The sequence below is a fragment of the Microtus oregoni genome, unplaced genomic scaffold, assembly GCF_018167655.1.
Source record: "Microtus oregoni isolate MIOR12 unplaced genomic scaffold, Mior012 000016F_ref0000370, whole genome shotgun sequence".
NCBI classification, from domain to species: domain Eukaryota; kingdom Metazoa; phylum Chordata; class Mammalia; order Rodentia; family Cricetidae; genus Microtus; species Microtus oregoni.
Window position 1 is genome coordinate 26,514,487 of NW_024543075.1, and position 14,161 is coordinate 26,528,647.

The 14,161-nt window shown below is 46.4% G+C and overlaps 1 protein-coding gene across 1 annotated transcript; it reads left to right on the forward strand.

The window, feature by feature from the left end:
- The first annotated feature begins 551 nt into the window (after positions 1–551).
- On the forward strand, positions 552–13,940 carry Coq7 (coenzyme Q7, hydroxylase). Its single transcript, XM_041666864.1, has 6 exons — positions 552–707; positions 7,696–7,874; positions 9,809–9,923; positions 11,485–11,624; positions 13,168–13,236; positions 13,748–13,940. Exons 1-6 carry the CDS (start codon positions 635–637, stop codon positions 13,823–13,825), a joined length of 654 nt encoding a protein of 217 aa, XP_041522798.1. The 5' UTR covers positions 552–634; the 3' UTR covers positions 13,826–13,940.
- The last annotated feature ends 221 nt before the right edge of the window (positions 13,941–14,161 follow it).

Consider the following 14,161-nt stretch of genomic DNA (forward strand, 5'->3'; position numbering starts at 1 on the left):
TCTATTGGTTAGCCCCTAGCTGTCATATTAATGGATACGCACTTTTAAAAGTTTAGTGTATGTTGTTAAATTTTCCTTCCCTCAACACACAGTCTTCTCCATCACCAGTGTGCACCAATACACACGGCCAGGAACAAGCCAGTGAAGTATGAAGAACAGTGTATAAAACAAATTTCAAAAAACAAACAAACAAAAACTGAGAAGGGACAGGAAATACTGTGGAAGGAGCTGTCGGGCCCACAATTAAACCAAACACTGGTGTGTTTTAACAGGTAATTTCTACTGAATTTTAGGTGTAGAGAGGCTTCAAATAGAGAAGAAAATATCTCCGTTAAGGCGGGGTTAACAAAGGCCCCAACAGCGACCCAGGCGACACAGTGAACACTGCACCTGGGTCGCCCCTGCAGAGAAACTCCTCATCCTCATCCATAAAACCAACCAGGGCCCCTTCAGACGCCCCAATGATTGGCAGGCAGCACACCCAATAGAGTTCTTGCATCGCCATTTCTAGCCAATAAGGTGGAACCCCGAGTCCAGGGGCGTTTCCCAGGCCCGCCGCACCCATGCGTCATCACCGTGAGCCGAAAGCACAACTGGCGCGGGCGCTTAGGCCTTGGTGGCGTTGTCACCGGCGATGAGCGGCACGAGGGCGATAGCGGCTGCTTCCATGTGGCGCTTGCACACTGGCGTCCGGAGGCCCTTCTCAGGTACCGGCCACTCGCGGTCGTGGGCCCAGCGCGGGGCTCCAGGCCGTGGATATCTGAAGGGGAGGTCACGGATGTCACCGGGGAGACGTCCATTGCGTCACAGGCGCGCGACATGGGGGTGGAGTTTGTAGCTCATGTCGAGATGATTGACAGGAACAGGTGGATTTGCGCAGGATGCGTGGGGCGGGTGGGGAACGAAGAGATTACCCGCCCGTGACGTGACGTCAGTGCAGATGTGGTACTTGCGAGTCCTGCAGTACCACTGGAGTCTCCACCCGGCCTTTCTCCATTGGCAGCATTAACCTGTTAGAAATGCAGATTTCCGGGTCTGATGGCAACACTGTTTGCTGTTTTGAGATGTGTTTTTGTGTAACTATGACCTATTAAATAGTTTCATCGAAACCACATGTTTATGGTAAACAGTAAGGACGAATAATCACACACACCACCACCACCACCACCATGATAAAATATGAAACTTTATTAGATAGTGTTGAATGTGCTACCAAAGTTTGCCCCCAAGACTATTTTTCTTTCTGAAAAAAAAAAAAAAAAAGAGTGCTTAGCAAGTGTTTAGGTACATTTAAGAGATGTCAACTATAAATATAGAGGGCTGGAGAGATGGCTCAGTGGTTAAGAGCACTGACTGCTCTTCCAGAGGTCATGAGTTCAATTCCCAGCAACCACATGATGGCTCACAACCATCTGTAATGAGATCTGGTGCCCTTTTCTGGTGTGTGGGTATACATAATAAATAAATCTTAAAAAAAAATAAAAAACTATAAATAGAGATGTTTTCCTTGATGAGAAATGGATTAGAAGAGAAATTTTAAGAACCTCTTACTATGTTACTCATTCCATAAGCCACTTAAATCCCAGGCACCTCTTTTGGAACAGAACATTTGAGAGCTTCTAGCACTGAGCTTCTGTTTTATTTTAAAGTGGGTAACAAGGCAGTCATGACTCAGGGATGTGAATTATAAGGCTTCTTGTTAACCAAGTGAACAGGTAACAATAAGAATCATTTGACCCGGCAGTGTGACACACACTTTTAATCCCAACACTTACAAGACAGAGATAGGCAGGTCTCCATGAGTTTAAGGTCAGCCTGTTCTACAGAGTAAGTTCTCAGGACAGCTAAGGCTACACAGAAACCCTGTCTTGAAAAAACAAACAAACAAAAAACAAAACAAACAAAAGCCATTTGTTTTCATTTATGAAGTCACTTGACTTCCTTTGTCTCATTTAGCCTCATGATAATAAAAAACCTTAAGTATGTGTTTCTCCTTAAAAAGGAAAATAGCCTTGTTATTGGGTAGGTTTCTGTTTTGACTTTGAGGCAGTATCTCACTCTGTAGCTCTGGCTGACCTGGAACTCGCTGTTTCACCAGCCTGTCCTCAAACTCACAGAGCTCTGCCTGCCTCTGCCTGCTGATGCTGGAATTGAAATATCTGTATGGATTTGGTTAGATCAAAGCCAAACACAGTCTTCATGCTCCTGTCTCAGCCTTTATTGAGTGCCTGGGTCTAGAGGAGAAGTGAGATTAGAGAGCAGTGCAGTGTGTTCTCGTAAAAATACAGTCCTACTTCTCACTCCTCAAAAGCCAGCTGTGTGAACTTGGCCCAGCTACTCAGTGCCTTGCTGTTTCTCAGTAACTTTTTGAAAGGGTTGCCTCTTTCTTTCTTTGATAACAAATAAGAGAACAAGCAGACAAGATTGTGTTGTGAAGTAGAGCTGGCTGATCAATTCTGTCTCCAGATTCCACTTTCTTCAAGGAGGCAAGTTGGCCAGAAGTTTGGGTCCTTGAAATTGAAGAAACACAGCAGGTTACTTTGATTGTGTCCCGTTGTTCTCCGTGAAACCTGGGCCACGCCCATAGAGACCCTTTCTGAGGGCAGTCAGAAGTGGTGCTTTGCACTTGGCAGAAGCCTGTGAGGCTTCTGGGCTGTGTTCAGTGTCTAGAGTCAGTGTGCTGAGTGAGGTGGAGCATGTCATGCCCAGTAGACCAAAGCTAGTTCCACTCCTGCAGGGTTCATCCTTCTCTGTACACTGTGTGCAGGGTTCATCCTCCTCTGTATACCATGTGCTCTTTGTCCCAGGACTGTGGAGATAGCTCAGTGGTTGACTATTTCCCCTGAGTGCGTCAAGCCCTGGTCTTGATGAACTCCAGCACCGTAATGAATAAGCACATTTAAGATTCTACTTGGCAGCAAAGCTCATGTTCAGGACTCTGACATATAGACATGCCAAATTCACCATGCCTGCCCTAAGGCCTTGTGTCCTAGAGACCTTGGGTCTTCTTAATGAAAGAGTCGAAAATGTGTCCCAGATGAACCTTTTCACCTGTTTTCTGGACGTTGAAGTTAGCCAAGGTAAAGGTATCTTCCAAAAACATGGTAGTCATGGCAAACCAATAGTCTGTGACACTTTAAGTAATGCCAACCTAGACAGACTGACAAACCAGATGACCTGTGGGTTTCTGTTTTCATATGAGGTGAACACACCTTACTACCAAGACCCTTCTCAGAGGGATGCACATTTGAGATCCTCTCATCTAGGACTTGGAGAGTGTAATGGAAATGTTTGCTAGTCAGGTTCCTCTAAAGAATTTACATTTTAAAGAAGAGTTCAGTTTGTGAGGACAAATGTAGCACAATTAGTAAAAACTCAGAGACAGATACTTGGTTCAACCCGAAGACCAGAAAAACAAAGCAGCCAGCCACTGGCTCTTATTTTGACCTCAGTCCGAAAGTGGTGATCCTGCCTCCAGGAAACCTCAGAATAAGACTGGGACTAAGCGCTGTCTCCTCCCGTTTTATAATCCTCTCTAGTTCTGGGACTAAGGACATTCACCACTATTGCCTGGTTTCTATGGCAAGCTAGTATGGCTACTGGGATTAAAGGTGTGTCATTGCTGCCTGGTCTGTAAGACTGGCCAGTGTGACTGTTTTGCTTTTCTTATATTAGTTATAGTCTTCTTTTTATTTTAGACAAAAAAGGAAATGAAGTGGCATTTCATTTGTATTTTAATAAATAAAGCTTGCCTGAGGATCAGAAAAGCAAAACAGTCACACTTGGCAATAATAATTTTAAAGGACTAGAGATTTGCATTATATTGTTAAATGAGCTGTGTAGGTACAATACCTTGAACAAGATTAGAAGTGTATGTACAGTATGTTTTAACAAAATTAATGTTAAATTTATATCAATATACAAAATTTTTATACAATATACAAGAATTCAATACAATGTAATACTAGTAGTTGCTTTTTAAAAGTAGATCCAATAATCTACCTTTCTATTTTATCTGTATTCTCCCTTTTTTAAGAAAAGATTCAGTAATCTACTCTTTTTTTTAAAGATTTATTTATTTATTATGTATACAACATTCTGCCTCGATGTATGCCCGCACACCAGAGGAGGGTGCCAGATCTCAGTACAGATGGTTGTGAGCCACCATGTGGTTGCTGGGAATTGAACTCAGGACCTTTGGAAGAGCAGCCAGTGCTCTTAACCTCTGAGCCATCTCTCCAGCCCAGTAATCTACTCTTTTATCCTATCTATATCCCCCTTTTTTCTTTTCAAACCAAGAACCTTGAATCTAATTTCCTTTGTTTAGATTTTTTCTGATCATTATCTATAACAACTTGTAACTGACACAAGAAACAAAGACAAACATGAATAATTTATTTTATGTGAACATAGTTTTCTAGACTACTTCCTGCTGATTGGGGCACTGATAATCTTTTTTTTTTTTTTAATAATTTTTTTTTATTAAGAAAAGAAGAAAGAAAAACATAAACAAAAAACAAGTTTCCACCTCCTCCCAGCCTCCCATTTCCCTCCCCCTCCTCCCACCCTTCTCCCCCTCCTCCCACCCTTCTACCCCTCCCCCCACTCCTCTCCCCCTCCCTCTCCAGTCCACAGAGCAGTCCAGGTTCCCTGCCCTGTGGTAAGTCCTAGGTCCTCCCCCCTCCGTCCATATCTAGGAAGGTGAACATCCAAACTGGCTAGGCTTCCACAAAGCCAGCACATTAAGTAGGATCAAAACCCCGTGCCATTGTCCTTGGCGTCTCATTAGCCCTCATTGTTCGCCATGTTCAGAGAGTCCGGTTTTATCCCATGCTTTTTCGGTCACAGTCCAGCTGGCCTTGGTGAGCTCCCAGTAGATCAGCTCCACTGTCTCAGTGGGTGGGTGCACGCCTCGTGGTCCCGACTTCTTTGCTCATGTTCTCCCTCCTTCTGCTCCTCATTGGGACCTTGGGAGCTCAGTCCAGTGCTCCAGTGTGGGTCTCTGTCTCTGTCTCCATCCATCACCAGATGAAGGTTCTATGATGATATGCAAGATATTTGTCAGTATTGCTCTCGGATAGGGTCATTTCAGTTTCCCAATCCTCAGCTACCCAAGGAACTAACTGGGAACCTCATGTTGGGCACTTGGGAGCCCCTCTAGGGTCAAATCTCTTGCTCACCCTAAAGTGGTTCCCTTAACTAAGAACTGTGGTTCCGTGCTCCCCTATCCACCTTTCCTTTATCCCAATTCTCCTGATTCCCTAAATCCCCCCTCCTTCCCTTCTACCTTTTCTCTCCCCATCTCCCCTTACCCCCATCCCACCCCACCCCCAAGATCCTAATTTTCTCCCCGTCGATTGGGTCTACTTCCCTTAGCCAAGAGGATAACTATATGTTTTTCCTTGGGTTCACCTTCTTACTTAGCTTCTTTAGGTTCACCCATTGTAGACTCCGTGGCCCTAATTTATGGCTAGAAACCAATTATGAGCGAGTACATCCCAAGTTCATCTTTTTAGGTCTGGGACACCTCACTCAGGATAGTGTTTTCTATTTCCATCCATTTGCCTGCAAAATTCGAGAAGTCATTGTTTTTTACCGCAGCGTAGTACTCTAGCGTGTATATATTCCATACTTTCTTCATCCATTCTTCCATTGAAGGGCATCTAGGTTGTTTCCAGGTTCTGGCTATTACAAATAATACTGCTATGAACATAGTTGAACAAATGCTTTTGTCATATGATAGAGCATCTCTTGGGTATATTCCCAGGAGTGGTATTGCTGGGTCCAGGGGTAAGTTGATCCCGAATTTCCTGAGAAACCGAAACACTGACTTCCACAGTGGTTGCACAAGATGGCATTCCCACCAGCAATGGATGAGGGTACCCGTTCCTCCACAGCCTCTCCAGCAAAGGTTATCCTTGGTGTTTTTGACTTTAGCCATTCTGACAGGTGTAAGATGATATCTCAAAGTTGTTTTGATTTGCATTTCCCTGATTGCTAAGGAAGTTGAGCACGACTTTAAGTGTCTTTTGGCCATTTGAACTTCCTCTGCTGAGAATTCTCTGTTCAGTTCAGGGGCACTGATAATCTTATGAGGACCCAAAGAAAATTTAGGATTATGATCAAGTCCTGACTGGAGTATTTTGTGAGGCTGGATCATCTCAGATAGCAGTCTTGAGGCTGTTCTGGATGCAGAACCCAGAGGAAACTGAGACAAAGATCCTCTGAAACATAGGATCACCTGGGCCATCTGCTCCTATTGGAGTTTTTTCAGGGGGTCTTTCTTGATCAAACCTCATTTTTCTTAACCCAGAATGAATGCAGTCTCTCACTTCCTGTGAAAACAAAAGCAAAACCTCTTTTCCAAAGTAACATGTCTTTTGACTTAAATTTTGAAGTCAAGGCATTTTCAAAATATATAGCTTGGATTAACCCAGCAACACTTATAATCAAATGTCTTCAGCAGCTGTTGCTCTTTCCTCAGCAGTCAAACAATTCAAATACAACATAATAACATGCAGTCTCCAGATTCTCTGTGTATTTTCCATCTTTACATGGAAGCTAAGCCAGGGCGGATGGGAGTTGGGGTCCTAGTGCTTCTCCTGAACCCAGGTGGAGTTTTAATTCCCAGAGCTGAAATTCCAATCCCAGCTCTGGCCTGGGCTGGTGGCTAAACAGCCTCAGGCAAATGTTTTTTTTTTCATGAATTTGTACCCCAAAAGTTGGGTATCAAATATAGCACAATTAATAAAAACTCAGACTGATATTGGGGTTCAACCTGAAGACCAGAAAAGCAAAGCAGCCAGCCACTGGCTCTTACCTCGACTTCAGTCCAAAAATGGTGAGACTGAGAGCTGTCTCCTTCCATTTTATAATCCTCTCTGGTTCTGGAATTAAGGGTGTGCACCACTATCGCCTGGCAAGCTACTGGGATTAAAGGTGCGTATCATTGCCTGGTCTGTAAGGCTGGCCAAATGCGACTGTTTTATTTTTCTGATCCTCAGGCAAGCTTTATTTATTAAAATTCAAATGAAATGTCATTATTATAGATAAACCTAAGCTGTCACCTGTCCATGGAACCCATGTATTAAAAGGATTTCTAAGTCCCAACCTGGGCTACCAGATTTTGCTCCCAGAGCCTTTTCAGGCTATCAGCATGGGCTTGCTTCCCAGGAAGACTGGGGAAGAGCGTCATGGCTTGCTTTGTGCTGTACAGCTTGGGAAGGGAGAGCCTTTCCCTGCAGGGGTCATGTGAGCTGCCTGGTGAGGACAGGCTTTGGCTTTCCCAGATGACCATGTGCGTAAAGTGAAGCCATAAGCCCCGTTCTTTACGTGAAATCTTTGGGGTTTGAGCATTGCAGATGACAAAGAATGCATTGACAGGCATGTGCGGCCCTCAGGGCTTGCTTATGACCTTGGTTCTAACGCATCTTTCATTCTGTCTGCAAAAGGACTACAAGCCAGTGAGATGGCTCAGTGGTAAAGGTGCTTGCTGCCAAGCATAAGGGCCTGAGTTCCATCCCTGGGCCCCATGTGAAGGAGGGAGGGAAATGACCCCTGCAAGTTATCCTCTGACTGCCACATGCATATGAACACACACACACACACACACACAGATGTAAATTTTTTATAATAAAAAGGACATTAATGTTCTGTGTGGATAATGAAGGCTTGTTCCTTGCGTTTTCATTGCAGCCTATGGAAGAGCCATTGTCGTCAGGTTTCACAGTTCAGGAATGACCTTAGACAATATTAACCGGGCCACTGTGGATCGAATAATTCGGGTGGATCACGCTGGTGAATATGGAGCAAACCGCATCTATGCAGGGCAGATGGCTGTGCTGGGCCGGTCCAGTGTTGGCCCTGTCATTCAGGTGGGCTCTTCACTAAGTCTCAACCTGACCTGTTGCTCAGGCAGTGAATCTGAAGCCTGCGGTCATCACCTCTGCCTGCATGTTCCAAAGGGAGATCCTGGGAAACAAAAAGCATATGTTCTGTTTGGAAAAGCTCAGATCTAAACTGGACGTGGCTAGGTGTGCTGGTGCATCCCTTTAGTCCCAGCACTTGGGATAGAGGCAACCAGCTCTCTGTGAGTTTGAGGCCAGCCTGGGCTACATAGAAAGTCTCGGGTCAGAAAGAAAGAATGGGGAGAGAGGACATGTAAAAGAGAGAAAGAAACTGAGTGTGGGAACCAAGTGTACCTGTGATGTGACTGTTTGGTATTAGGAAAAGCTGCAAATGCCTTCTTGAGGGAAATGCTCCACATGCCAGGAGGTGACTGTAGACATGCACAAACTGCTGGAGAGAGAGGTCTTCAATCCCAGGGATCCAGGCTCCCTTTACAGTTCTTACCATCTGTGACCTTAAAGAGGTCACATGACCCTTAGGTTTCCATTTCCCGGTGTGCATACCAGCCTGGTAAAACCCCTAACTCACTGGGTTTGGTTGGGGAATAAACAAGCTCAGATAGAGCTATTGGGGCCATGCCTGGTGTGTGGTAGCTTCAGATTCCCCACAGACATCCCAGTTCCCGGAGCTCAGCCCACGTGTAAGGTGGTGTACACCTGCATGTCGCCCTGCACCTGTGCAGCTGTGCCTCTCTACCTTGAAGCATGTCCAGGCCACTGAGAATCCCCCATGCCAGGAGGATACCACACATTTGCCGTCCTGCTTCCTGTTGAGAACAGTCCGTGTGTTTTCAGGACATAGTTATTTTCCATTATTTTCTGATGTCGAATGTCCTTCTGTATATGTGTTACTTTTATTTGTCAATGCATAAAGCTGCTTTGGCCTATGGCAGGGATAGACACGCTGGAAGAAACAGAGGGGGGGGGAGGGAGAGAGAGAAGGCGGAGTCAGGGAGACACCATGTAGCTGCCAAAGGAGAAAGACACCAGACCTTACCGGTAGGCCACACCATGATGATACACAGATGAATAGAGATGGGTTAATTTAAGATGAAAAAGTTAGTTAATAAGAAGCCTGAGCAAATAGGCCAAACAGCGCTGTAATTAATATAGATTCTGTGTGATTACTCAGGTCTGGGCGGCAAATGCACAAGCAATCTCTATCTACCGTTTTCACCTGTGGTTGCTGGAACCGATGGCTCAGAACATGGGGTTCCAGAGGGCTCCTTGCATGAGATGACTGGGCTGTGAGTCCTTGGGGAACACCAGTCAGCCCTAATGAGGCACTGTGTGCATGGCAGGAGCAGCCAAAGCCATGCTGGTGGCACCTGGTGTTTAGGAAGCACCGACTGTCCTGCCTTAGCTGCTCTTCTCCTTCTGTTCCCATCCTTTGTGTGGAGTCTAGAAGGAATTACACCGTGACTGACATTCTGCCCTTCCAGTTCTGAGCTGGGTCAGCGAGGTGGGTGTGGGTCTGGAGGTGTGGCAGTGGACCTCTTCTTAGCCATGTCTGAGGTGCTGCTTTGGCCTGCGGCCTCTTTTCTTTTTTTTTTTTTTTTTTTTTTGGTTTTTCGAGACAGGCTTTCTCTGTGGTTTTTGGAGCCTGTCCTGGAACTAGCTCTTGTAGACCAGGCTGGTCTCGAACTCACAGAGATCCGCCTGCCTCTGCCTCCCGAGTGCTGGGATTAAAGGCATGCGCCACCACCGCCCGGCCTCTTTTCTTTTTTGAGAGTCTGTGTTTTGCTTTTATCTTATGGACCCATAAGGGGATGGGAGACTGCAGCTCTCATCATTACACCGCTTCCCTATTGCCTCCTGTGTGCTCAGCCATAGCAAGTTCCCAAGGCATAGCCAGAGGAGGCCCTTGTAATGCTTGTCTTTTTTTATGGTTACTCCTGCAGAAAATGTGGGATCAAGAGAAGGACCATTTGAAAAAGTTCAACGAGCTGATGGTTGCGTTCAGAGTCCGACCTACAATTCTGATGCCATTGTGGAATGTGGCAGGCTTTGCACTGGGTAAGTGTCTGTTAGTGACGAGTTAGTTGTTATACAGTTATGACACACACAGGGGGCACTAGATAGTACAGTTATGACACACACAGGGACACTAGATAGTGCAGTTATGACACACAGGGACACTAGATAGTGCAGTTATCATACACACAGGGCACTAGATGGTGCAGTTATCAGACACCCAGGGGGGCACTAGATAGTGGAGTTATCATACACACGGTCTCCTGGTGATGCTAATCTGAGATCAGCTTGAGTGGTGGGCATGGTCTCCCACTCCTTAATCTCAGCACTTGTGAGACAGAGGCAGATCTCTGAGTGCAAGGCCAGCTTGGTCTACAGAGCAAGTTCCAGGACAGCTAGGGCTCTAACATAGAGAAACCCTGTCTGAGCCCCCACCCCAAAGGGAAAAAAATAAAGAAAGAAGAGCAAAGAACCCAGTGTAACGTTCTAGGCTCTGAGCAGAAGGACCAAAGCTCACTGAGCCTGCCTGGTGGTACATACCTGCAACCTCAACACTAAGGTGGCAGAGGCAGCAGGGTTGAGAATAGAAACCAGCCTTGGTTACACAGTCACACAGTAAGTTCCAGGCTAACTTGGTTTTGTTTCATAGTGAGGTCTTGTCTCAAAAAAAAAAAAAAAACCAGACTAACCAAATAAAACAAAAATACATTCAAAAAGAATGTTGGGACTGGCATCTAATAGTGAGTGCAAACTGCTTCTCAGCTTGGGGTGACTGTTTCAGAGCATCTGTGGGAACACCGAAATGTCCAGTATTAGCCTTAGCATGTACTACTGATAACCAGAGGGTAGATATTGGGTGCCATTAAATGTCCCTAGATATAAGGTCATACAAGCCATGCATGTTGAAATACTGGCCCGCCCTTCACTGACCTGGGGATAGCTGTCCTTGACCCTCATGGGAAAGCTCCCTGCCACTCCCATTCTCAGGAGAGATGGTCCCACCCACACTCCCATCCTGGGCCTTGTGTTGGCCCACCCTAACATCTGCCCCATCTATGAAGTGCTGGAGTGTGTGAAGGGACTGGTCCTGCAGAAAGATAGCTGCAGGATCTCCATGACTCAGGGCAACATCAGGATGTCCAAAGGAGTTTTGGTGAGAGTCCAGTGATGATTGTTCACCAGAGGCCTTGAACCAGACCACTGACCGCAGTGAACATTTGCAGGTGGGGCTGATTGGACAAAAGGATATACAGCATGACACTCCACAGCTCCCTGTGCCACTAGGACAAAGGAAGAGGTGTTGGAGAGGCGGAGGAGATGGAGGGGGAGGTTCTTTTCCAGGACGACACTTCAGGGCTGAGGGACAGATATGGAGGGACTGGGAGGTGAGTGGGATTGGGATGCACGGTGTGAAATTACTAAAGAATCAATAAAGAATTACACACACACACATACACACACACACACACACACACAAATCCCCACCCAGATGCACGACATAACCCTACCATAGAGAGTCAGCCCAGATGTCAGGATGCCTCACGATGTCTTTGACCAGCAGCCTGTGGCTCATCTCATGCTTGACCTCGTTTGATGACTGCAGGGGCGGGAACGGCCTTGCTGGGGAAGGAAGGAGCCATGGCCTGCACTGTGGCAGTAGAGGAGTCCATTGCTCATCACTACAACAACCAGATCCGCACGCTGATGGAGGAGGACCCTGGGAAGTATGAGGAGCTGCTGCAGGTGACTGCTCCGCCTGAGGGGAGAAAGGGCAGGTGACGGTGACAGAGAAAGATGGAAGGGCGCCAAGGAGGCAGGGCTTAGCCCGGGGAGGGACAGGGAGTCCTGAGACAGACAGGTTATAGGGCTCTGGCACAGTGAAGCCTAGAACTGATGTCTCCTGAGTCCAGGTCTGTGTGTCCTCTGTACATCCATGACTCAACAACTCATACTGTACACGGGAGACACCAGCTAACATGCTAAACTGAACAGAGAACCGTAGGCAATGGAGGGAAGCTGAGACAGGAGAGGTAGCCTTCTTCAGGGGAGAGCACATCCATTGGTTGTCCAGTGCCACAAGGTTAGCCCTGAAAGCATACATACAGGTAGCATTATATAGACCCAGCAGGTTATATTTAAATATGTATATGCAAACACATATATGCATGCAATAACAATTACTGAAATAAAGAGACCATAAATTGGAAGGAGAGCATGGAGGGTGTATGGGAAGGTTTGGAGGGAGTAAAGGGAAGGGAGAAATGTAATTAAATTATAATATCCGAAATAAAATAAAGAAAATAATGATGAAGTCTTTAGGTTGAGTTACCAAAGTGCTAGAGCACCTCAGGTCATTGCCTACAGGAAGAGGGAACTCAGCCAGGCTGGTCTTCATTTGGTGGGTACAAAGGATCCCCCTGCCTCAGCACCATCCTTCCACACGCGCGCACGTGCGCACACACAGACACACACACACACACACACACACACACACACACACACACAGAGTAGTAGTTTGTTTGTTTGGATTTTGTTTGTTTTGTTTTCGAGACAAAGTCTCTGTCTATAGACCAGGTTGGTCTTGACTCTTGGTCCCCCTGCTTCCAAGTATCGGGTTGTCGGGTCGCATCACTGTGTTTGGCCATGTGGTGGTTTGACTAAGAATGCCCCCACAGGCTCATGTATGTGAATGCTTAGTCATCAGGGAGTGGCGTTATTTGAGAGGGATTAGGAGGTATAGCCATGCTGGAGAAAATGTGTCACTCGGGGTGGGCTTTAAGATTTCAAAAGTCAGGCCAGGCCCAGAGTCTCTCTCTTGGCCTGCAGATCAGAATATAGCTCTCAGCTACTCCTCCAGCACCGTAAGCGTTGCTGTGTTCCCTGCCATAATGATAATGGACTAAACTCTGAAACCGCATGCCAACTCCCAATTATATGCTTTCTTTTATAGTTATAAGGGTTGCCTTGGTCATAGTGTCTCCTCACAGCAGTAGAACACTCACTAAGGCCACAACGTAATTTTTAAAACCCAAATCAGCAGTTGGCAAACACCAGCCTGCAGCCAAGCCTCTTTCATAAATAAATCCTATTAGAGCCACACCATGGTTTACTCCTGCAAGGCCGCTCTCCCCACTAGAACGGCAGAGTGAATACTGGCCCTTTCGTAGGAAAAGCACGTGGCCCTCACCTGTAGATGAGGACACGAATCTCTGGCCTGGACATAGGATGAGCAGCAGGTGACCTAGAGTGCTGACTGGCTTCCGCTTGAGTTCCTTTTCTTTTCCAGGTCATCAAGAAGTTTCGGGATGAGGAGCTTGAGCACCACGACACGGGCCTGGACCACGATGCGGAGCTGGTAGGGATGGACTGTGGCTGGTGATGCTTGGGGATTATTTTAAAGGTGGAGGGGGCCAAAGGTTTCTGTTCCCAGAAAGAGACGTTTGAAAATAAAGGGCAAAGGTCAGGGAGCCAGCTCCTGGACAGGAAGCACACAAACTCAGCCTTGGTCCAATAAGGCTCCTGTGTCCCACTGTTAATAGCCCAAGGAGTTTCAGTGGCCATAGATGCTTCTAGCAGGTTTCCAATCAAAGGATTTCCCAGATCCTGTTTTTGTCCAGAGGAGCCCAAACCCTGCCCTAGCAGTGAAGCCAAGTCTGACATCTAGATGCACCAGGTGTGGTTTGGTTGTTGGTTGTTCAGGCTGGGGTTGAACCCAGGGCCTTGCTAGGCAAGTGCTCTGTTGGTGAGCTTACCTCGTGCGCTGTTTGCTGATTTCTCCTCTGAAGTGCTGCAGACCAAACTCAGGGTGCTGTGGATAGACGAGCCCTCTGCCACCCAGCTACATTGCAGCCCTTTGTTCTCCACAGGCTCCGGCGTATGCCTTGTTGAAGAGGGTTATCCAGGCTGGATGCAGTGCAGCGATATATTTATCAGAACGGTTTTAAAGCATGTCCGACGACCCATTTCTAGAAAAGATGGTCACTTAAGGAGTGGCGATTGCAGAGGAGGAACTGTACAATTATCACTGTGTGCTTTTTTTGTTAATAAACTATGAGAGGTAGTTGGGTTTTTTTTTTTTGTCTTTTTTTTCCCCACTAAAAAACTCTTTGGCACTGGGTGGTGGGGGCACACACCTTTAATCCAGTACTCAGGTGGCAGAGGCAGATGAATCTCTGTGAGTTTGAGGCCAGCCTGGTTAACATACAGAGTGAGTTCCAAGGCAGCTATTACACAGAAAAACCCTTTCTCAAAAACAAACAACAACAACAACATAATAAACA